The following is a 24,261-nucleotide window of genomic DNA, read 5'->3' as shown; positions in this document are numbered from 1 at the left end:
ACTGAAATGACCTAGCAGCAGCACCAGCTTGAGAGTCCCTTGGACTGCAAGGAGATCCAACCAGTCCATCCTAAAGGAGATAAGTCCTGGATGCTCATTGGAAGGACTGATGCTGAAGCTGAAACTCCAATACTTTGTCCACCTCATGTGAGGAATTGACTCACTGAAAAAGACCCTGATGCAGGGAGGGATTGGGGGCAGGAGGAGAAGGGGACAACAGAGGATGAGATGACTGGATGGCATCACCAACTAGATGGACATGAGTTTGGGTAAACTCTGGGAGTTGGTGATGGACAGGGAAACCTGGAATACTGTGATTTGTGGGGTCACAGAGTCGGATACGACTGAGCAACTGAACTGAACTGAACTGTCATTTCCATCTCCAAGTGCAAACAGAAGTCTAGTGTAAATGTCTAGCCTGGACCTCACCTGCCTTGTTCCTCAGGAAATGTAAACAGAAGGCTAGTTGTAGATGGAGTTCTTTCTCCTGTTCATCTACCCTTCGTGTGTCTTCTTTGCATGGTCCAGACAGAGAACCTAGGAGGATAGAGTAAAAGAGCAATGAAGTTTAAATGCTTCAACAATATGATGAGGGCTTCCCTGGTGGCTCAGATGTAAAGAATCTGCCTGCAATGCAGGAGTTCCCAGTTCGATCTCTGGGTCAGGAAGATCTCTTGGGTAGGGAATGGCAACCCACCCCAGTATTCTCACCTGGGTAATCCCATGGACAGAGGAGCCTTGAAGGCTATAGTCCATGGGGTCACAAAAGAGCCAGACACAACTGAGTGACTAAACAACAACAAATATATGTATGTATGTATGTATGTATATATATATATATATACATATATATATATATATACACACACACACATACATCTGTATTCACACATGCATACAAAGGAATACTACTTAGCCATTAAAAATGAAACAATGATACTTGCAGCAGTATGGACCTAGAGATTATCATAGTTAGTGAAGTAAGTCAGAGAGAAAAAGACAAATACCATATGATATCACTTATATGTGGAATCTAAAATACAACTCAAATGAACCTATCTATGAAACAGAAAGAGACTCACAGATGTAGAGACCAGACATATAATGGCAAAGGGAGAGGGAGAAGGAAGGATTGGGAGTTTGGGATTAGCACATGCAAACTATTCTATATAGATAAACAACAAGGTCCTACTGTATAGCACAGGGAACTATAATCAATATCTTTTGATAAACAGTCATTGAAAAGAATATATCAATATATATGTATATCTGAGTCACTTTGCTGTACAGAAGAAATTATCTCAACACTGTAAATCAACTACACTTTAATAAAATGAAAAGAAAATAGTTCAAATTGAAGCAGCCAATAAGTGAGAGACTAAATTTAAAAAAATAAGACATCTAAAATAGGCATTAGGGATTTAGTAGTAAGGAGCACTCCCCCCTTTCACAACAGCAGGACATTTGAATCCAACCCACATATATTATATTGAAAAAACTTCCACATTGGTTTTAAAAAATCTGACTGTTTAAACAACTGTAATATAAAAGGAGAAAACATACAGAGTTTAAAATAATATAAGGACAGAAACTTTAGCCATGAGAATGGCATGTCTGATATCATATTGTATAGAATTTTCTTCTTGTTTAGTCACTCAGTCATGTCTGACTCTTTTGTGGCCCCATGGACTGTAACATGCCAAGTTCCACTGTCCATGGGGTTTCCCAGGCAAGAATACTGGAGAGGGTTGCCATTTCCTCCTTTAGGGGGTCTTCCTGTCCCAGGGGTCAAACCCACGTCTCCTGCTTTGGCAGGCAGGTTCCTTACCACTGATGCACCAGGGAAGCCCAGTAGACCACCCCAACTGACAGGCAGTCTCTTCCTGTTATGATTCATGAGAGAGTCACTCAGGTCCAACTCTGCTGCTTTCTCCCCACCCTCTCATCTTTTCAACATAATTTCCCATGTTTTTAATTCATCTCACGGTGACTGCGGTAACTGTCAGAGGTATGTTCACATTCCTGTTCTTTTTCCTTTTTCATTCAACAGTTACCCTGTTTTTCCAAATGAGTGTCCTGATCATTATCCTTTCTCTAACTTCCCTGCCCTCTGACCTCTATCTCTCAAATACTAACATCTTTTCATTTTTATGTACTTCCTAAAGTGTCTGAAATTATTACTCAATTCTATAACCATCGCTGAGTTTGGGTGCTTTGTATTTACGTTATATGTGAATATTTTACATTGATGTTGAGTTCACTGTGACCTGTGATTCACAGTTGATAACCTGCCCTTCCCCCGCCCCTACCCCCTCTCCCCCCAGTCTTCAGCATGTTAGTCCTCCCATCTGTGCCTCCTCTTTCTGCCTCTTTTCTGTCTCAGATGGAAACATTTCTTCATCTCACTCTGTCTCTCTCTTGCCTTCTGCCCCCTCCACCATGCATCCTGCTTTTGACATGAATTCATCACTGTGCCTTGGGCCAGTGGCTTTCATGTCTTGGTTGCATTTGGAAACCAATCCAAATACCAAAGCCAGGCTAGCCCTGACAGAATGGAAACCAAATCACAGGGGAGTCGAGAGAAAATCATGTGACCTGGGAAGAAGATGAAAAAATTCCCAATCATGGTATCGTCAAAGATTCTTCCATTATGAGGGGACCCTCTCAGGAACACGCACACACCACGAGTTTTCTCCATTATCTTGTAAACGGAAGGAGTCTAGAAATAAATGTAGTTTTTTCATGTTTGTTGATGTTCTTACTTTTTGGACTTCCCTGGTGGCACAGTGGATGAGAATCCTCCAGCTAATGCAGGGCACATAGATTCGATTCCTGGTCTGGGAAGATACCACGTGCCATGGAGCAACTAAGCCTGTGCTCCACAACTACTGAGCCTGTGCTCCACAACTACTGAGTCTGTGCTCCACAATAAGAGAAGCCACCGCAAGAAGCATGCACACCAAAGCAAAGAGTAGCCCCCTACCCACAACCAGAGAGAAAGCCCACATGCAGCAACTAAAACCTAGTGTGGCCAACATTTTAACAGTTTTTAAAAAATCAAATGTTTTGTAAAATTTGCCAGTGAAACTATCTTTTCTGTGTTGAGAGGTTTCTTATCACTGATTTAACCTCCTTACTTGTTTGTTATTCATATTGTTTATTTTATCCTGATTTTCTTTTGATATGTTGACTGTTTCTAAAAATTTGGTCTGTTTCTTCTAGGTTATCCAATTTGTTGGCATATAGTTTTTCATAGTAGTTTCTTATAAGACTGTATACTTAAAGTATGATTTATAATTTCTCTTCCTTTATGATTTTATTTGAGTGTTCTCTTTTTTAATTTTTTAAAAAAATTTATTTATCTTAATTGGAGGCTAATTACTTTACAATATTGTAGTGGTTTTTGCCATACATTGACGAGTCAGCCACGGGTGTATTGCTTTACAATTTTGTGATAGTTTCTGCTATATAAAGAAGTTAATCTGCTTTGTTGTTGTCCAGTCACTCAGTCGTGTCTGACTCTGTGCCACCCCATGAACTGTAGCCCACCAGGCTCTTCTGTCCATGGGATTCTCCTGGCAAGAATACTGTAGTGGGTTGTTATTTCCTTCTCCAAGGAATCTTCCCAACCCAGGGATCAAACCAGCATGTCCTGCATTGGCAGGTGGATACTTTACTGCTGAGCTACAAGGGAAGGAAGCCCAGTGAATAGCTATATGTATACATACGTCCCCTCCCTGCTGGGCATCCCTGCCACCCCATCCCCCATTGCAACCCTCTAGGGCATCACAGAGCTGCAAGCTGAGGTTCCTGTGCTCTCTGCATGTTCTGTTTTGCACATGTAGTGTATATATGTCAATCCTAATGCCCCAGTGTGTTCAACCCTCTCTTTTCCCCACTGGGTCCACATGTCTGTGAGCTGTCAACTCACAGGTGTCAGAATGGTCACCATTGGAAAATCTACAAACAATAAATGCTGGAGAGGATGCGGAGAGAAGGGAACTCTTCTGCACTGTTGGTGGGAAAGTAAACTGACACAGCCACTATGGAGAACAGGATGGACATTCCTGAACAAACTGGAAATAAAACTACCATATGACCCGGAAATCCGCTACTGGGCATAAACCCTGAGAAAACCAAAGTCAAATCAAACCAAATCACAAAGATACATGTACGCAAATGTTCTTTGCAGCCCTGTTTACAACAGGCAGGACATGGAAGCAACCTGGATGTCTATAAACCGATGAATGGATAAAGAAGATGTGGTACATATAGGCAATGAGGTATTACTCAGCCATAAAAAAGGAAGAATTTCAGTCACTTGTAGTGAGGTAAATAAACCTAGAGTCTGTTATACAGAGTGAAGAAACTCAGAAAGAGAAAAACAGATATTGTATATCATGCATATGTATGGCATCAAAAAAAAAAAATAGGAAAGATCAACCTATTTGTATGGAAGGAATGGCGACGCAGATGTAAGAACAGATTATACAGAGTGAAGAAACTCAGAAAGAGAAAAACAGATATTGTATATCATGCATATGTATGGCATCAAAAAAAAAAAAAATAGGAAAGATCAACCTATTTGTATGGAAGGAATGGCGACGCAGATGTAAGAACAGACTTGTGGACACAGTTGAGGGAGGAGAGGGTGGGACAAACTGAGAAAGTAGCGCGGACGTTTATACACGAGTATGTGTGAAACAGATAGCTCGTGGAAGCCACTGTAGAACACAAGGAGCTCAGTCTTGAGCTCCATGGTGACCTAGAGGGATGGGGACATATACATATAATTATGACTCAGCCTCCTTTGTAAGGCAGAAACCAGCACAACATTGTAAAGTGATTATCCTCCAAATAAAAAAGTGTAAAAATTAAAAAAATAAAGTATTATTAAATTTTGGGGGAGAAAAAAAGAGAAACAGATGACCTCCCAACTGCCTGGAGGGAGAGAGGACTAATCTTTATTCTGAATCAGAAACAAGAGACTGTGTTTTCAATTCTTTGGGACATAAAATATCTCCCCATTACACTGCGCTGCAGGGCTAGGCTGATCCAGTGAACACGAGTTAAGGTCAGGGGGGTTCTGTCCATTTTACTCTATGGTCCGAGTTTTTCGTTATGGTTGAGGGCAAGCATTCAAAGAGTCAGGAAGCTATGATTAGCATCTTGGCCCCACGAACACCTCTCTGCCCTTGAACAAGTCATATACATCTCTGGACCTACGTCTCCTTCTTGTTCAAATGCTGCTGATAAACCTTCAAACCCTGTCGTTAGGAACATAAAATGGGCAGTTGCTATGAATAAAGTATGGTGGTTCCTCCAAAAAAACAAAACTGAAACTACCATCATGATTGGCCAATCCCACTTCTGAGTGTACACCCAAAAGAACTGAAAGTGAGGTCACAGGAGACGTTTGCATACCTATGTTTTTAGCAGCATTGTTCACAATAGCTGAAAGATGAAAGGACCATCCACGAAAAATGGATAAATAGAAAGTGATGTGTGCATACAGAGGAATATTATTCAGGAATAAAAAGACAGGAAATTCTGACCCATGCTACAACAGGGACAATACCCTTGTGGACAAGAGACTTGAGGACAATATGCTAAGTGATAAAAAGCCAGTCTCCAAAAGACAAATACTGTATGGCTCACTTCTATGAAGTACCTGATATAGTCAAATTTACACAGGCAGAAATAGATCAGTGGTTTACTAGAAACTGGGTGACAGGAAAAATAGGAAGTCATTGGTAAATGAGAATCTGGTTTCAGTTTTACAAGACGAAAAGAGTTCTGCAAATTGGTGGCACAGCTGTGTAAATTTAACCAATATTGCTGAACAGTTCATTTAAAAATGTTGAAGATGGCAAATGTATGTGTATTTTACCACAATTTTAAAAAAAAAAAATGATGCCAGTGATAAACAGGAGAGCCAGCTTCAGAGAGACGCTGAGTGTACAAAACTCCAAGGTAACTTAACATGAAACACCAGTGAGTCGTCCTCAGCTCCTAAATGAGGCATCAGCAGACATGGAGGGCAGAAAGGAGACAGGAGACTGAAGGCAGTGGTACCCAAATCACAAACTCTATGTGAGGGTCATCTGAATGTTGAATGAGCACCAGTCTAAAACCGGTAGAAGAGCCTTTGGACATAGATCCAATCTCTCCCAGCCCCTCCCCTTCTCACACAAACTCAACAGCTCCCAGATCCTTCTACCTTCATCTGGAAAACGGGTCTCTCCACCCTCAGGCTGGAGCCGGGCTGACCCCCTGCACTCTGGGGTTGCAGAGGTCTCTTTGGGAGGATGTGAACTCAGCACCCAGTCTCCTACAGAAGAGGGTGACCCGAGACTTACTGGATCCTAGGAGCAGAGTGTGGAGCACTGGGTCAGTCAGGGAGGCTGAGGTTAAGTCGCGCAGGGTAGGAGCTGATGTTTGTCCAAAAACCAAAGAGGGAAGTGCCCGAGCACAGAAGACAAACCTTAACCTCTGGGTAGTTGGGGTAGGGAGGAGGCTGGGAGGACCGGAAGCTTCTGCAAAGTTCCTGTTAGCCCTTAACACTTCTGTGGTTACAGTCAGGGGATTTTCAAAGATGTTTTTTAACTGTGATAACGTACAACGGACATGGACATCACCAGATGGTAAACACTGAAATCAGATTGATTATATTCTTTGCAGCCAAAGATGGAGAAGCTGTATACAGTCAACAACAACAAAAAAGACCAGGAGCTGACTGGCTCAGATCATGAACTCCTTATTACCAAATTCAGACTGAAATTGAAGAAAGTAGGAAAAAGCACTAGACCATTCAGGTATGATCTAAATCAAATCCCTTATGAGTATACAGTGGAAGTGAGAAATAGACTTATGGACCTAGATCTGATAGAGTGCCTGATGAACTATGGAATGAGGTTCGTGACATTGTACAGGAGACAGGGATCAAGAACATCCCAATGGAAAAAAATGCAAAAAAGCAAAATGGCTGTCTGGGGAGGCCTTACAAGTAGCTGTGAAAAGAAGAGAAGTGAAAAGCAAAGGAGAAAAGGAAAGATATAAACATCTGAATGCAGAGTTCCAAAGAATAGCAAGAAGAGATAAGAAAGCCTTCCTCAGCCACCAATGCAAAGAAATAGAAGAAAACAACAGAATGGGAAAGACTAGAGGTTTGTTCAAGAAAATTAGAGATACCAAGGGAACATTTCATGCAAACATGGGCTCGATAAAGGACAGAAATGATATGGACCTACGAGAAGCAAAAGATATCAAGAAGAGGTGGCAAGAATAAACAGAAGAAGTATACAAAAAAGATCTTCACGACCCAGATAATCATGATGGTGTGATCACTGACCTAGAGCCAGACATCCTGGAATGTGAAGTCCAGTGGGCCTTAGAAAGCATCACTATGAACAAAGCTAGTGGAGGTGATGGAATTCCAGTTGAGCTATTTCAAATCCTGAAAGATGATGCTGTGAAAGTGCTGTACTCAATATGCCAGCAAATTTGGAAAACTCAGCAGTGGCCACAGGACTGGAAAAGGTCAGTTTTCATTCCAATCCCAAAGAAAGGCAATGCCAAAGAATGCTCAAACTACCGCACAATTGCACTCATCTCACACGCTAGTAAAGTAATGCTCAAAATTCTCCAAGCCAGGCTTCAGCAATATGTGAACCATGAACTTCCTGATGTTCAAGCTGGTTTTAGAAAAGGCAGAGGAACCAGAGATCAAATTGGCGACATCTGCTGGATCATGGAAAAAGCAAGAGAGTTTCAGAAAAGCATCTATTTCTGCTTTATTGACTATGCCAAAGCCTTTGACTTTGTGCATCACAATAAACTGTGGAAAATACTGAAAGAGATGGGAGTACCAGACCACCTGACCTGCCTCTTGAGAAATCTGTATGCAGGTCAGGAAGCAACAGTTAGAACTGGACATGGAACAACAGACTGGTTCCAAATAGGAAAACGAGTACATCAAGGCTGTATATTGTCACCCTGCTTAACTTTAACTTCTATGCAGAATACATCATGAGAAACGCTGGACTGGAAGAAACACAAGCTGGAATCAAGATTGCCGGGAGAAATATCAGTAACCTCAGATATGCAGATGACACCATCCTTATGGCAGAAAGTGAAGAGGAACGAAAAAGCCTCTTGATGAAAGTGAAAGTGGTGAGTGAAAAAGTTGGCTTAAAGCTGTACATTCAGAAAACAAAGATCATGGCATCTGGTCCCATCGCTTCATTGGAAATAGATGGGGAAACAGTGGAAACAGTGTCAGACTTTTTTTTTTTTTTTTGCTCCAAAATCACTACGGATGGTGACTGCAGCCATGAAATTAAAAGACGCTTACTCATTGGAAGGAAAGTTATGACCAACCTAGATAGCATATTCAAAAGCAGAGACATTATTTTGCCAACAAAGGTCCGTCTAGTCAAGGCTATGGTTTTTCCTGTGGTCATGTATGGATTTGAGAGTTGGACTGAGAAGAAGGCTGAGCGCCGAAGAATTGATGCTTTTGAACTGTGGTGTTGGAGAAGACTCTTGAGAGTCCCTTGGACTGCAAGGAGATCCAACCAGTCCATTATGGAGATCAGCCCTGGGGTTTCTTTGGAAGGAATGATGCTAAAGCTGAAACTCCAGTAGTTTGGCCACCTCATGCGAAGAGTTGACTCATTGGAAAAGACTCTGATGCTGGGAGGGATTGGGGGCAGGAGGGGAAGGGGACGACAGAGGATGAGATGCCTGGATGGCATCACTGACTCGAAGGACGTGAGTCTGAGTGAACTCCGGGAGTTGGTGATGGACAGGGAGGCCTGGCGTGCTGCAATTCATGGGGTCACAGAATCGGACATGACTGAGCGACTAAACTGAACTGATACTGTGTTATTGGTACCTACCACATTGGCTTAACCATGCTTTGGTCAATAAGCACTTGGGTTGCTTTCATGTCTTAGTTACTGTGAATAATGGTGCTGTGAACACGAGTGTACACGTCTCTCCCCAAATGTGATTTCAACTCTTCTGGGCTTATCCTCGGAGGTAGAATTGCAGGATCATATGTTTCTAAGATATTTTATATTCTGTGATGGAGAAAATGTTCACATACTGAGATATGGGGAAGTCAGTTTGGCTTGTCTGTGGTTCAGCCTGAACTTTGTGTAAACAAAGACAGCCTATCAGACCCTCAAAGCACATCTGCTTTAACCTTGAGGTAAAGAAAACTTTTCGAAATATTAAAAGCAGAAAGGGAAAAACAACAAATAACACACAAGGGGATTCCCATAAGGATAACAGCTGATCTTTCAATAGAAACTCTTCAGGCCAGAAAGGAATGGCAGGACATACTTAAACTGATGAAAGAGAAAAACATACAACCCATATGACTATCCAGCAAGGATCTCCTCAAATATGAAGGAGAAATCAAAAGCTTAACAGACAAGCAAAAGCTGAGAAATTCAGCACCAGCAAATCAGCTCTTCAACAAATGCTAAAGGATCTTCTCTAGACAGGAAACACAAAAAGGGTGTATAAACTAGAACCCAAAACAACAAAGCAAATGACAACAGGATCATACTTACCAATAATTACCTTAAATGTAAATGTGTTGAATGCCTCCAACCAAAAGACAAAGACTGGCTGAATGAATACAAAAACAAGACCCCTATATCTGCTGTCTACAAGAGACCCACCTCAGAACAAGGGACACATGCACACAGAAAGTGAATGGCTGGAAAAAGATATTTCACACAAATGGAGACCAAAAAAAGAAAAAAGCAGGAGTAGCAATACTCATATCAAATAAAATAGACTTTAAAACAAAGGCTGTGAAAAGAGTCAAAGAAGGACATTACATAATGATCAAAGGGTCAATCCAAGAAGAAGATATAACAATTAAAAAGGTACATACATCCAACATAGCAGCACCGCAATATGTAAGGCAAATGCTAACAAGTAGGAAAGGGAAAATTAACAGTAATACAATAATAGTGGGAGACTTTAATATCCTACTCACACCTATGGATAGATCAATTGAACAGAAAATTAGCAAGGAAACACATACTTTAAATGATACAATGGACCAATTAGACCTAATTTATATCTATAGGACATTTCACCACAAAACAATGAATTTCATCCTTTTCTCAAGTGCACACGGAACCTTCTCAAGGATAGATCACATCCTGGGCCATAAATATAGCCTTGGTAAATTCAAAAAAAATGAAATCATTCCAAGCATTTTTTCTGTTCACAATGCAGTAAGACTACAGGAAAAAACAAAACTGTTAAAAATACAAACATATGGAGGCTAAACAACATGCTTCTGAAGAACCAACAAATCACAGAAGAAATAAAAAAAATAAATCAAAATATGCATAGAAAAGAATGATAATGAAAACACAACAACCCAAAACCTATGGAACTTAGTGCTAAGGAGAATGTTCATAACAATACAAGCTTACCTCAGGAAACAAGAGAAAAGTCAAATAAATAACCTAGCTCTACACCTAAAGCAACTAGAAAAGGAAGGAACGAAGAACACCAGGGTTAGTAGAAGGAAAGAAATCTTAAAAATTAGGGCAGAAAGAAATGAAAAAGAAACAAAGGAGATCATAGCCAAAATCAACACAGCTAAAAGCTGCTTCTTTGAGAAGATAAATAAAATAGACAAACCATTAGCCATACTCATCAAGAAACAAAGGGAGAGGAATCAAATCAACACAATTAGAAATGAAAATGGAGAAATCACAGCAGACAACACAAAAATACGAAAGATCATAAGAGACTACTATCAGCAACTATATGCCAATAAAACGGACAGCTTGGAAGAAATGGGCAAATTCTTAGAAAAGTATAACTTTCCAAAACTGAACCAGGAAGAAATAGAAAATCTTAACAGACCCATCAAGCACAGAAATCGAAACTGTAATCAGAAATCTTCCAGCAAACAAAAGCCTAGGACCAGATGGCTTCACAGCTGAATTATACCAAAAATTTAAAGAAGAGCTAAAACTTATCCTACTCAAACTCTTCCAGAAAATTGAAGAGGAAGGTAAACTCCCAAACTCATTCTAACAGGCCACCATCACCCTAATATCAAAACCAGGCAAAGATGCCACAAAAAAAGAAAACTACAGCCCAATATCACTGATGAACATCGATGCAAAAATCCTTAACGAAATTCAGCAAACAGAATCCAACAACATATTAAAAAGATCATACATCATGACCAAGTGGGCTTTATCCCAAGGATGCAAGTATTCTTTATTATCCACAAATCAATCAATGTGATACACCAAGTTAACAAATTAAAAGATAAAAACCATATGATTATCTCAATAGATATAGAGAAAGCCTTTGATAAATTTCAACACCCATTTATGATAAGAATCCTCCAGAAAGCAGGAGTAGAAGGAACATACCTCAACATAATAAAAGCCATATATTATAAACCCACAGCAAACATTATCCTCAATGGGGGAAAAAATTGAAAGCATTTCCCCAAGAGTCAGGAACAAGACAAGTGCCCATTCTCACCACTACTATTCAACATAGTTTTGGAAGTTTTAGCCACAGCAATCAGAGAAGAAAAAGAAATAAAAGGAATCCAGATTGGAAAAGAAGAAGTAAAACTCTCACTGTTTGCAGATGACATGATCCTCTACATAGAAAACCCTAAAGACTCCACCAGAAAATTACTAGAGCTAATCAATGACTATAGTAAAGTTGCAGGATATAAAATTAACACACAGAAATCCCTTGTATTCCTATACACTAACAATGAGAAAACAGAAAGAGAAATTAAGGAAACAATTCCATTCACCATTGCAACGAAAAGAATAAAATACTTAGGAATAAGTCTACCTAAAGAAAGAAAAGACCTATATATAGAAAACTATAAAGCACTGATGAAAGAAATCAAAGAGGACACAAATAGATGGAGAAATATACCATGTTCGTGGATTGGAAGAATCAATATACTGAAAATGAGTATACTACCCAAAGCAATCTACACATTCAATGCAATCCCTATCAAGCTACCAATGGTGTTTTTCAGAGACCTAGAACAAATGATTTCACAATTTGTATGGAAATACAAAAAAACTTCGAATAGCCAAAGCAATCTTGTGAAAGAAGAATGGAACAGGAGGAATTGACCTGCCTGACTTCAGACTATACTACAAAGCTACAGTCATCAAGACAGTATGGTACTGGCACAAAGACAGAAATATAAATCAATGGAACAAAATAGAAAGCCCAGAAATAAGTCGACACACCTATGGACACCTTATCTTTAACAAAGGAGGCAAGAATATACAATGGAGAAAAGACGATCTCTTTAACAAGTGGTGCTGGGAAAACTGATTAACCACTTGTAAAAGAATGAAATTAGAACACTTTCTAACACCATACACAAAAATAAACTCAAAATGGATTAAAGATCTAAACGTAAGACAAGAAACTATAAAGCTCCTAGAGGAAAACATAGGCAAAACACTCTCTGACATAAATCACAGCAGGATCCTCTATGACTCACCTCCCAGAGTAATGGAAATAAAAGCAAAAATAAACAAAGGGGACCTAATTAAACTGAAAAGCTTTTGCACAACGAAGGAAACCATAAGCAAGGTGAAAAGACAGCCTTCAGAATGGGAGAAAAGAATAGCAAACAAAGTAACTGACAAAGAATAAACCTCAAAAATATACATGCAGCTCAATTCCAGAAAAATAAACGACCCAATCAAAAAATGGGTCAAAGAACTAAACACACATTTCTCCAAAGAAGACATACAGATGGCTAACAAACACAAGAAAAGATGCTCAACATCACTCATTATCAGAGAAATGCAAATCAAAACCACAGTGAGGTACCATCTCACACCGGCCTGAATGGCTGCTATCAAAAAGTCTACAAACAGGAAATGCTAGAGAGGGTTCAGAGAAAAGGGAATCCTATTACACTGTTGGTGGGAATGCAAACTAGTACAGCCACTATGGAGAACAGTGTGGAGATTACTTAAAACACTGGAAATAAAACTGCGATACGAACCAGCAGTCCCACTGCTGGGCATACACACCACGGAAACCAGAATTGAAAGAGACACGTGTACCCCAATTCATTGCAGCATTGTTTATAATAGCCAGGACATGGAAGCAAGCTAGATGTCCATCGGCAGATGAATGGATGTGAAAGCTATGGTACATATACATAATGGAATATTACTTGGCCATTAAAAGAGTGCATTTGAATTAGTTCTAATGAGGTGGATGAAATTGGAGCCTATTATACAGAGTGAAGTAAGTCAGAAAGAAAAACACCAATATAGTATACTAACACATATATATGGAATTTAGGAAGATGGTAACGATGACCCTATATGCAAGACAGCAAAAGAGACACAGATGTAAAGAACAGTCGTTTGGACTCTGTGGGAGAAAGTGAGGGTGGGATGATTTGAAAGAATAGCATTGAAACGTGTATATTATCATATGTGAAGTGGATCGCCAGTCCAGGTTTGATGAATGAGACAGGGTGTTCAGGGCTGGTGCACTGGGATGACCCTGGGGGATGGGATGGGGAGGGAGGCGGGAGGGGGCTTCTGGATGGGGAACACATTTGCGTCCGAGGCTGATTCATGTCAATGTTTGGCAAAAACCACTACAATATTGTAAAGTAATTAGCCTCCAATTAAAATAATTAAATTAATTTAAAAAACAAGAAAGTCTATTTTGAAGATAAGGATGAGCAACTGTCTTCTTACAGGTCCATGCCCTGGAAGGTAAAGTTCCCTTCCTAGACACAAGGGTCCTGTCATCTCACTGTGCACTAGCTTGTCTCTTGAAACCTTGAAGGAGAGCACCTTGTCATGCGTGGTGTTTGTTCTTTGGTCAGACAAGGTATAAGACAGTATTGAAAAAGGTGCTTCAAGAAAGCAGTTCCTCAGAGTTATCTGAGCATTTGTCTCTAGAGTATAATCCTCAATTTAGCTCAAACAAAATGTTTCCCTATTCCCATTACAGATTGTTTATTGATTATTTCTTTGGCTGCTTAAATTTTTGATCACCAAGGACCCTGCGGGGTAGGGGCTGTGAAACTGGGGGTCCCACTCAGATCCTGCTCCCTCCCAATCCTCTTACACTTCTCAACTCCCCACAGTCTGCACATGACCTGAGATACTCCAGTGTAGGGGGACCCCAAGCCCAGCTGGACCCCAACCAGGAGGAGAGGAATTTAACATCTGATATTAATTCAAGCAGCACAGCATTGAATAAGCATCGCACTTGTGTTCAGCCTTGCACAAAGGGGTGGAAGAGGGTAAATGGGAAGGTGTCCTCCTTGTCTTCTTCTTCAAGGAGTTCTGTTTGCTGAGCACACAGGCAAGGAGGGAAAGGGGATGTAAGAGGTAAGGAGCTCCAGTCTTCAGGAAGGAAAACCAGGGAGCGGGAAGTGGAGTGGTGAAGGGAGTGGTGTGCGGTATTGGTGAAGGGTTGACTAGATTCTGAAATCTATCAAGTAACCCCTAAGATAAGACCCTGGACACAGACCATCAAAACAGGACTTAAATGTAGTAGTTGACTCTTACACTAACTTCTTTATTTTTTTATTGTACAAAAGAGATCTTCATGACCAAGATAATCATGATGGTGTGATCACTCACCTAGAGCCAGACATCCTGGAATGTGAAGTCAAGTGGGCCTTAGAAAGCATCACTATGAACAAAGCTAGTGGAGGTGATGGAATTCCAGTTGAGCTATTTCAAATCCTGAAAGATGATGCTGTGAAAGTGTTGCACTCAATATGCCAGCAAATTTGGAAAACTCAGCAGTGGCCTCAGGCCTGGAAAAGGTCAGTTTTCATTCGAATCCCAAAGAATGCTAAACTACCGCACAATTGCACTCATCTCACACACTAGTAAAGTAATGCTCAAAATTCTTCAAGCCAGGCTTCAGCAATACGTGAACTGTGAACTTCCAGATGTTCAAGCTGGTTTTAGAAAAGGCAGAGGAACCAGAGATCAAATTGCCAACATCCGCTGGATCATGGAAAAAGCAAGATAGTTCCAGAAAAGCATATACTTCTGCTTTATTGACTATGACAAAGCCTTTGACTGTGTGGATCACAATAAACTGTAGAAAATTCTGAAAGAGATGGGAATACCAGACCACCTGACCTGCCTCTTGAGAAATCTGTATGCAGGTCAGGAAGCAACAGTTAGAACTGGACATGGAACAACAGACTGATTCCAAATATGAAAAGGAGTTCATCAAGGCTGTATATTGTCACCCTGCTTATTTAACTTATATGCAGAGTACATCATGAGAAATGCTGGGCTGGAAGAAGCACAAGCTGGAATCAAGATTGCCGGGAGAAATATCAATAACCTCAGATATGCAGATGACACCATCCTTATGGCAGAAAGTGAAGAGGAACTAAAAAGCCTCTTGATGAAAGTGAAAGAGGAGAGTGAGAAAGTTGGCTTAAAGCTCAATATTCAGAAAACAAAGGTTATGGCATCTGGTCCCATCATTTCATGGGAAATAGATGGGGAAACAGTGAAAACACTGGCTGACTTTATTTTGGGGGGGCTCCAAAATCACTGCAGATGGTGATTACAGCCATGAAATTAAAAGACGCTTACTCCTTGGAAGGAAAGTTATGACCAACCTAGATAGCATATTCAAAAGCAGAGACATTATGCCAGGGTCCAGCCCCGGTGGATCCAGGGAATTCGAAGCCAGGACGGCGTCGGTGAGGATCAGGAAACAATTGCTTAATTAAACGTTAATTAAGGATATAAAGAGTGGTTAAATAAGGAGAGCTCAGTGAGGAAATTCAGTGGAGAAAAGAGGCTGAATAATTCAGCCAGAAGGTGAGAGAAAGAACGACATGGGGAGACCAAGTTTCCGTGAACAAGGCCCACACTTTATTTTCCAAAGTAGTTTTTATACCTTAAGTTATGCATAGAGGATAATGGGGGAAGGGGTAGAGTCATGCAGTAAGCCAGGCTTTCTTCCTGCAAACTTATCATATGCAAAAGTTTAGGTGATTTGCATCATCTTCTGGCCCAGAGGCCTGTTAACATTTTAAGACCCTTTCTTCAGAAAACTTATTTTTCTCTAAAAGTGATTAGTCAAGCGCCACCCTCCAAAAGCATTAGATAAAGTTGCATTCCTATAGGGCAAAGGTGTGGTGGGCTATAACAAGAAAAAGAATTAACTCAAGGGTCCAAGGTTACAAACATTAAAGCTACTACTTACACCAATTATACTGATCAATACACTGCCAGGGACACAGCAGGTAAGGGATATGGAGACTTAGCAGCAAACATTGGCCCAACCAGTGAAAAACCCTTCACCAATACAATTTTTAATCAATCTTTTAACTGCTCAAAGGAATCTGTATTCAGACAGTTTAGAACATCTCATGCCTCTCACAGCTGGGAGGCTCTGAGCAATCACATGTGGCCAGAAAAACCTATTCAGGCAGGCTAGAGGACTTCCAAAGGAGTTTGTACTATTACACCCAGGAACTTTATTAACTGGAGCTGTAAGTTAACTCTTTTTTTCAGAGAGAGGTAGTGGGGGACAGCCCCCCGTAAAGTCAGAGGTGTAGGTGAGAGCACAAAGCAGAAAGTAGGCAGACTCTGGTTTTGGGGGTAGATGCTCGAGAATTTCCAGGGGGACTCCTGAGGCTCGATCCCACCTTTGCGTATACCAAGCCTCCTTCCTCATGACCTTTGCCACGGGCGGAGCTCCTGCTCCCGGCAACATTACTTTGCCAATAAATGTCCATCTAGTTAAGGCTACGGTTTTTCCAGTGGTCATGTATGGATGAGAGAGTTGGACTGTGAAGAAGGCTGAGCGCCGAAGAATTGATGCTTTTGAACTGTGGTGTTGGAGAAGACTCTTGAGAGTCCCTTGGACTGCAAGGAGATCCAACCAGTCCATTCTGAAGGAGATCAGTCCTGGGTGTTCTTTGGGAGGACTGATGCTGAAGCTGAAACTCCAATACTTCGGCCACCTTGTGTGAAGAGTTGACTGGAAAAGACTTCACTGGAAAGAGTTCACTGGAAAAGACTCTGATGTGGGGAGGAATTGGGGGCAGGAGGAGAAGGGGACGATGAGGATGAGATGGCTGGATGGCATCACTAACTCGATGGACGTGAGTTTGGGTGAACTCCGGGAGTTGATGATGGACAGGGAGGCCTGGCATGCTGCAGTTCATGGGGTCACAAAGAGTCGGACACGACTGAGCGACTGAACTGAACTGAACTTCCTTTGGCATGTGGGTTACCCGACCAGGGATGGAACCTGTCTGTTCATCATCCCCTCTCCCTACCATCCCTACCCACAGTCTCCAGAGAAGTCCCTGGCTGATGAAGTTTTCAGTTGAAATGTGAATCTATCCCTATGTCTGCTATGAGCTCATAGTTGATCTAAAGACGTGATTAATTCTGATTCAAATTTTCTTCAGGACTACTTTATGGGCAGTGTTGTGTATTGCCTCTTACAGCACATTGGGTATAATGTGAGAGTCAATAAGGTTATTCCACGTCAGTAAGGAAGAATGATAACCAGGTGGTGTCAACCTGTTCTATCAAAGTTTTACCCAAAAGATTCAGTCTCCGTTAATTACATCTTAAGCCTGTAATTCATTCAGGCTTTCACTTGAAAGGTAGTGATTTTCCAAATTCTATTCATCTTCCTCCATTTATTCATAGGTTCATCTAATAACTTGTATTTGGTTTCTTGACATCCATCCTCCCTTCACTCTACTTCAGTTGTTCATTCCCACAAACAATCCTCTATTTCATTCTTACCAGATTCTTGAACATCCATAATCTTGATTTTGAGCATTTTGTTCTGTAGCAACATCTTTTTGTCTTGTCTCTCCAAGATAACTTCTTACCTTTTAGTTACAGTTTGGTTGCACTCTTTTTTTCCATTACACTAAAAGTTACTAACTTTTCTTACACTAAAAATTATCTTTTAGTTATTCTTTTAACTTCTTACCTTTTAGTTACACCCATCAGTAACCATTTATCAACCAGCAATTACCTATGACTCCATTTCCCCACTCCCCAATGCAGGAGTTTTGGTTTGGTTGTTGTTTTTAATTAAGAAGTTTTCTTCATCAGCTCAACTGTGTTACTCTGAGTCTGAGATAGAAAGCTAACGGGTCGCTAAGAGTCGGACACGACTGAGCGACTTCACTTTCACTTTTCACTTTCACTTTTCACTTTCATACATTGGAGAAGGAAATGGCAACCCACTCCAGTGTTCTTGCCTGGAGAATCCCAGGGACGGGGACCCTGGTAGGCTGCCGTCTTATGGTGTCGCAGAGAGTCGGACACAACTGAAGCGACTTAGCAGCAGCAGCAGCACACTGCCTCAGTAAAGCTTGGAGAAAATAAAAATATAATCATTTCTCATTTTATGGTGAAATAATCCACTTTATCTATATTATTTCTCTTTTTCTCAGAGTCTACTTGGATAGTAATACAGCTACCCTGACTTCCTTGTGTGACTATTTGCACGTTTACTTCCAGTTTGTTTGTGTCCTAATGTTTAAACTGTAAATCTTGACAAAATACTTAGTTACCTGTGTTTCCTTCCTAAATGGCAGTCTCTGTGTTCCTGCTGGAAAGAGGCACAAGAAGTTGTTTCTCACATGTCTGGTTAATATTTTATTTCTTCCTCTGGTTACTGGCTACCCTGTGGTAATTTTGTTGTGAAAATTCATTTTGCTGCACACTTAGGAAGCATGCACTTTTAAGTATGTCTATTATGCTTTTAAAAGTTTGCTTTAAAAGTATACAACATCCACTGGCAATAAATACAGAGCTATAAATGCATCCCATGTTCACACTCCACAGAGGCTCAAAGTGCCCCTTAAACCAGAAGATACCTCCAGGGTTTGGAGGGATTCCACACAGCATCAATTTCCTTGAGTTAGGCAGATTCAGCACTGGGGATGTTTTAATCCAGAGTCTGGAGGGTGGAGGCTGGTGGCTGTTCATGTTTGTTCCTTGCCAGTCTGTGTTGGATCTCATATCCTAAGTATATGACAGATCCTAGTAAGAAAATGAGACAATGAATAGGAAAAGTAAGTGCTCTCTTCACCAACAAATGCCCAGTAGGCTTCCTGTTATGGCATCTGACAGTTTTGGGGAGGGCTTCTAGGAAGAGGATTGGATTCGGTCACTCAAGAAGACTCGTCACCCTAAAAAGCCTCTTACCAATCGCCATCCAGATGCCAAATAAGATCCAGGTCCCAGAAGTTATCTGCATCATAAAGTAAATGTTCACAAAGATGCTCACCAGTGGGAGGACAGGCAGAGCAGGAACCTGTGGGCAGAGTCAGTTCATTCCTGAACACAGCCCAGACGTCTGAAAGGGAGACCTGCCCCATGGTGTGGGAAGACTCCAGGCTTATTCAGGCTGTGTGTTCAGTGCCTGCCCAGACTGGGTCTGTAAAGCAGCGAGTGTGGATCCAGGAAGGGTTCATTGGTTTTAGCAACTCTCTTTATTTCCAGGTCCAACAAAGAAGTTTAAAGCTCAATCACCCAGGCTTCATTCACTCAAGGTGGACACTTTGGACACAAAAGGCCACCTACCCTGAATGTAAGAGGACTGGGGTCCTGGGGCTGCCTCCAGATGATGACTGTCACCCCAGTGATGAGCAGCAGCAGCAGCACAGCCACTGTTGTGAGCACAGGGTCTCCAGAGAACACACGTGTGGGCCACTGGGCCAAAATCAGGCTCAGGATGCTCAGCAGGAGAACTGCAAGGGTCAAGGAGGAGGAGAACAGGCTGGACCCAGAAGACAAAGATGTCAGGACCTTGGGTCACACCCCTCCCCAGGCTGCCCACCTCAGGAAGGGCCATTGTATCTCCAAGACCCCTTCTCAACTGCCAAAGACACAGAATCCCAACCTATCTTGTCAATTTCAGAATATGACCAAAGAGAAATCCCACTGCTCACCAAGCAGAGAGGCACATCCATAGACAATCTGCCCAGATATCTGGGTGGGGGTGGTGCTGGTAGGGAACCACAGACTCTTTAGAATCACTAAGGGTCCTGCTTCAGGTACAGGTTCTGAAAGACTTGCTTCATGACCAGAAATCTCATTTCCCTCCTCTGTTTCCTCCCTCTTGCTTAAAATCTGGTCTGGTTGGTACCTGAAGGAGAGATATCAGGGCAGTATTCACAGCAGGCCCTACCCTAACATCAGACAGTATAATCTACCTCGTTCTTGCCTTAAGCCTAGTGAGACATATAGAAGGCAGCAAGAAGGCAGAAGAGGATCACCTTCCCATCAACCCCAAGAGTCCAAGGCTCTCAGCCAAGGTTAGTGGGTCTCACCTGAGGACAAGTATGAAAACAGCCACAAGAGTGTAAGCAGGCAGGATCCCGGCTGACATGAGTTTCACCAGATCGAGGATCCTGAGGAGTGATGCTGTGAGCCCTAAAATGAGGGTTAGGGGAGGGAGTGAAAATTCCCTTGAAACATTCATGTTAAAGAAATTGGTCAAAGAATGATCCATTGATGGATGAATGGATAAAGAAGCTGTGGAATATACATATACAGTGGAATACTATTCAGTCATAAAAAGGAACACATTTGAGTCAGTTCTAATGAGGAGGATGAACCTAGAGCCTATTATTCAGAGTGAAGTAAGTTATAAAGAGAAGAACAAACATCACATATTAATGCATATATATGGACTCGAGAAAGATGGTACTGATGAACCTATTCACAGGGCAGCCATGGAGATGCAGACATGGAAAACAGACTGACGGACAAGGGCAGGAGAGAAGGAGAGGGTGAAATGAATGCAGGGTAGCATGGAAGCATATACACTAACGTATGCAAATTTGACAGCCAATGGAAATTTTCTGTATGACTCAGGGAGCTCAAAACGGGGCTCTGTAATAACCTAGAGGGGTGAGAGGTGGGAGGGAGACTCAGGAGGGAAGGTTCATAGATATACTTATGGCTGGTTCATGTTGATGTATGACAGATATCAAATCAATTTTGTAAAGCAATCATCAATCATTAAAAATAAATACATAGAATTATTTTTTTTAAAAAGTAAAGAAAAGGTTTCCTTTATTCACCTGTAAGAGTTCCAGAAGCCAAGATGGCCATGATGGGGGTGCCAGTATGGGTGTGGATCTGGGCAAGAGCTCGGAAAAGGAGCCCGTCAACTGCCATTGTGCAGGTCAACTGAAACATGAAGAACATGGCACATAGGAAGCTGGAAGAGAAGATAGAAAATGTGAGAGGGTGTGCAGAAGCAGGAGAGACCAGGGCGCCCTCGGTTCCCAGTCTACATGGCTCCTGTCTACATGGTATCCTTCATTTTGTCTCTCAATCCCAGGGGCTGGGGTACCTGAGCATCTGACAGTAGATGGGGAGAAAACCAGGACGCTCACCTGTATAAAACAGTACACAGTAAGACAACAGCCATGACATATCCAGCCGGGTCCCATCCGACCTGGAGAAAAGCCTGCGGCAAGGGGCTGTAGGGGTATATCAGGTAGTAGGGCACCATGAGGGTGAGCGCCGCGGAGACCCCAGAGTACGCCAGGCAGCCGATGAAGATGGAGACCACCAAGCTCAAGGAGATGGAACGCTGAGGATTTGGGGCTTCCTTCCCTGCAGGACAGGAGCAAGTACTGGGTCAGGAAAGATACTGGAATGAAAGCAGAAAATCCCCTTTCCTCTCGCAAGTCCGAAAGCAGGATTTTGTTGTTTAGTTACTCAGTCATGTACGACTCTTTGCAGCCTCATGGACTGCAGCGTGCCAGGCTTCCCTGTCCTTCACTAGCTCCCTGAGTTTCCTCAAACTCATGTCCATTGAGTCGGTGAAGTCATCCAACCATCTCATCCTCTGTGGTCCCCTTCTCCTATGTCCTCAATCTTTCCCAGTATCAGGGTCTTACCTTTTACCAACCCCTATGCCCAGGGGCAGCCCAACCAGTGCCCACACCCCTGATGGGACACACAGTGACCATGTTACCGTCAGTGACAATGCCATGAACACCAAAATAGAAGGTGAAAAGTATAGCTGCTCCTTGGACAATCCCTTCAAGCCAAAGGGCACAAACCCTCCAGAACCCAGAGGGCCCAACCTATGGTAAAAGAAGGAAAGAGGAAGAACGTGCATGAGGTGTGTTCAGCCATCTCTACTGGGCTCCTCCCTTCATATCACAAGTCCTGGGCTCCAGGACCCCCATCACCTGGATCCACCAGCCCAGATATCTTTAGTCCCCACCGTGTTCCCAGCTCTGCACCAACACCACCCATGTATTACCCAGAGGACCCTCCTGACCTAAAGGTGCTGCTGGATCCAGATGTGTTTGATCTGTAGTCCTGTTCTGTGAGCTGCCAGTTGTGCAGGTCTCCCTTAATGAAGCCAGAGAGGATCATGAAGATTGGAATAAAAAGGTTCAAGCCTGTGGACACTTTGATAATCAGGGTTGTCACACGAGCTCCCAGAACCAGTAGTCCTGTGGGAAAGATGGAATATGAGACATCCAAGGTAATTAAACCCATAGACACAGAAAGCAGGCCAGTGGTTGCCAGGGCTTGAGGGTGGTGGGGGTGTGGTGGATGGGTGGATAATGACCGTTTGGTGGGTACAGGGTTTCCTTTTGGGGAGATGAACATGTTTGGAACTAGATGGAGATGATGGTCGTCACACTGTGAAGGGACTAAGTCCCTCTGGACTCTACACTTTAAGGGTCTTCCCTGGTGACTCAGCAGTAAAAAGCCTGCCCGAAATACAGAAGAAGAAGATGCATGTTCAATTCCTGGATCAGGAAGATCCCCTGGAGGAGGGCATGACAACCCACTCCAGTATTCTTGCCTGGAGAAGCCCATGGACAGAGGAACCTGATGGGCTACAGTCCATGGGGTCACCAGGAGTCGCACATAACTGAAATGACTGAGCACCCATGCAGACACAAGCACTTTAAGATGGCTAATTTCTTACTGTACCAGTCACCTCACAACACACATCTGTCAAATCATCACTCTGTACACCTTAAACATAGACAATGTTGTAGGTCAATTATATCTCAATAAAACTGAAAGACAATAAATCAGTTTTATGCTATGAGAATAGCCTCTCAATTAAAAAAAAAATCTGGTCTCAACACAGAGGAAGAACTTTGTCATTCTAAATAAATGATTCCGAGCTGGGGTGATTTTGTCACTCAAGAGATGTTTGACAATGTCTGGAGACATTCTGATGATCACAATTTAGCACCAGTATCTAGTGAGTAAGGCTGGGGATGCAACTCATCATTCGACTATGATTTATTAAAAAAAAAAAAAAAAAAAACCCTACAGTGTGAAGTTCAGGACAGCCCTCAAGACCAAAAGATGAAGCATCACCAAGTGTCAAGGGTGCCAGGGTGGGAAAGCAATGGTCTGTGTGCCTTGCTGCCCTTACTCATAACTCTGATCCTTCTTTCCAGTCCTAATTTTACCTTCTGCCACCCCACAACTTTCCAACACCAGTTCCCCCTTCAAACCCCACTCTTCCCATCCCATGTCTGACCCCTTCTCACCAGTCATCAGCAGCACCAGGCCCAGGGCAATGAAGTGTGGGTACGGGGCCAGAAAAGAGGGCATGTGTGGAGAGAAAGTTCTCTCTAACGCCTTAGAGATGTGGTTCCCAATGAGGCTGTCGAAGGTGTAACTCCAAGCCCTGGTCACGCAGGAAGCAGCTGCAGTGGCAGAACGGAGATTAATGGACAATAATTAAACCCCTACAATGCACCCTGGGATGTATTTAGGGTGGAAACAGACAAAATACTCACTCTCAAATAGTTTCTTTTCATGGGATTGGGGAGAGAAGAATAGATGATTCAAAAATAGGTCAACTATTTAATGTTAGGAAGAGATCAAAGTTTTGCAAGAAAAGAACACTTTTCTTGGAAGTGGGACCAGGAGGGCTGAGAGATGAGGACTGACATTTTAAATCAAGTGGTAAAGGAAAATCCCATGAAGGCAACAGCTGAGCAGAGACTTCCATACGGTGAGGGGAGGAGACTGTGGGAACTGCCTCCCTCTCACCCACCCCCGACAGTGCCCTTTCCTCTGGGTTCTCAGCCCATGTTTAAAGAAAACAGGCTAGCTCAGTACAGTGAAGCTGTGGGGCTTTCTGGAGCTTCCTTCTACAAGCTCCTTAACAGTGTTTATGAATGAGTGAAGATCCCAGTTACCCTCCTAGTTTCCTGATCTT

At 42.3% G+C, this 24,261-nt stretch overlaps 2 protein-coding genes across 7 annotated transcripts in view; both read right to left on the bottom strand.

Annotated features, from left to right (window-relative positions):
• Positions 1-6,499, bottom strand: part of LOC109572938 (cationic amino acid transporter 3-like) — a 32,121-nt gene extending 25,622 nt beyond the window's left edge. For 4 of the 6 annotated variants that reach the window (XR_011561691.1, XR_011561692.1, XM_070771664.1 and 1 more), the window contains exons 1-2: positions 6,360-6,499; positions 430-537 (exon numbers count right to left, since the gene is read on the bottom strand). The gene's annotated coding sequence lies outside the window, so the exon portion shown is untranslated. The other 2 variants (XM_070771665.1, XM_070771666.1) reach the window with 1 other exon arrangement.
• A 9,404-nt stretch (positions 6,500-15,903) lies between these two features.
• Positions 15,904-23,740, bottom strand: LOC109571836 (cationic amino acid transporter 3-like). The gene is made up of 10 exons (XM_019978351.2): positions 23,585-23,740; positions 22,342-22,519; positions 22,030-22,141; positions 21,443-21,665; positions 21,125-21,264; positions 20,369-20,471; positions 19,988-20,184; positions 19,620-19,786; positions 19,242-19,350; positions 15,904-19,076 (listed from the first exon to the last, which is right to left on the bottom strand). Exons 4-10 carry the CDS (start codon positions 21,559-21,561, stop codon positions 18,982-18,984), a joined length of 930 nt encoding a protein of 309 aa, XP_019833910.2. The 5' UTR covers positions 21,562-21,665; positions 22,030-22,141; positions 22,342-22,519; positions 23,585-23,740; the 3' UTR covers positions 15,904-18,981.
• Positions 23,741-24,261: the final 521 nt, after the last annotated feature.

The sequence above is a fragment of the Bos indicus genome, chromosome 18 (assembly GCF_029378745.1).
Source record: "Bos indicus isolate NIAB-ARS_2022 breed Sahiwal x Tharparkar chromosome 18, NIAB-ARS_B.indTharparkar_mat_pri_1.0, whole genome shotgun sequence".
In the NCBI taxonomy this organism is placed as follows: Eukaryota; Metazoa; Chordata; class Mammalia; order Artiodactyla; family Bovidae; genus Bos; species Bos indicus.
Note: the sequence above shows the minus strand (reverse complement) of the source record. Positions and strands in the feature narration are given on the sequence as shown.

Bases quoted from the DNA above. Each gene is read 5' to 3' on its own strand.
- LOC109571836 (XM_019978351.2), bottom strand. From the start codon at position 21,561: ATGGTGCCCTACTACCTGATATACCCCTACAGCCCCTTGCCGCAGGCT. The intron at 21,265-21,442 runs GTGAGCGTCCTG...CTTCTCTTCCAG, and splicing joins CTGTGTACTGTTTTATACAG to CTTCCTATGTGCCATGTTCT. The intron at 20,185-20,368 runs GTGAGACCCACT...TCTCTCCTTCAG, and splicing joins GTTTTCATACTTGTCCTCAG to GTACCAACCAGACCAGATTT.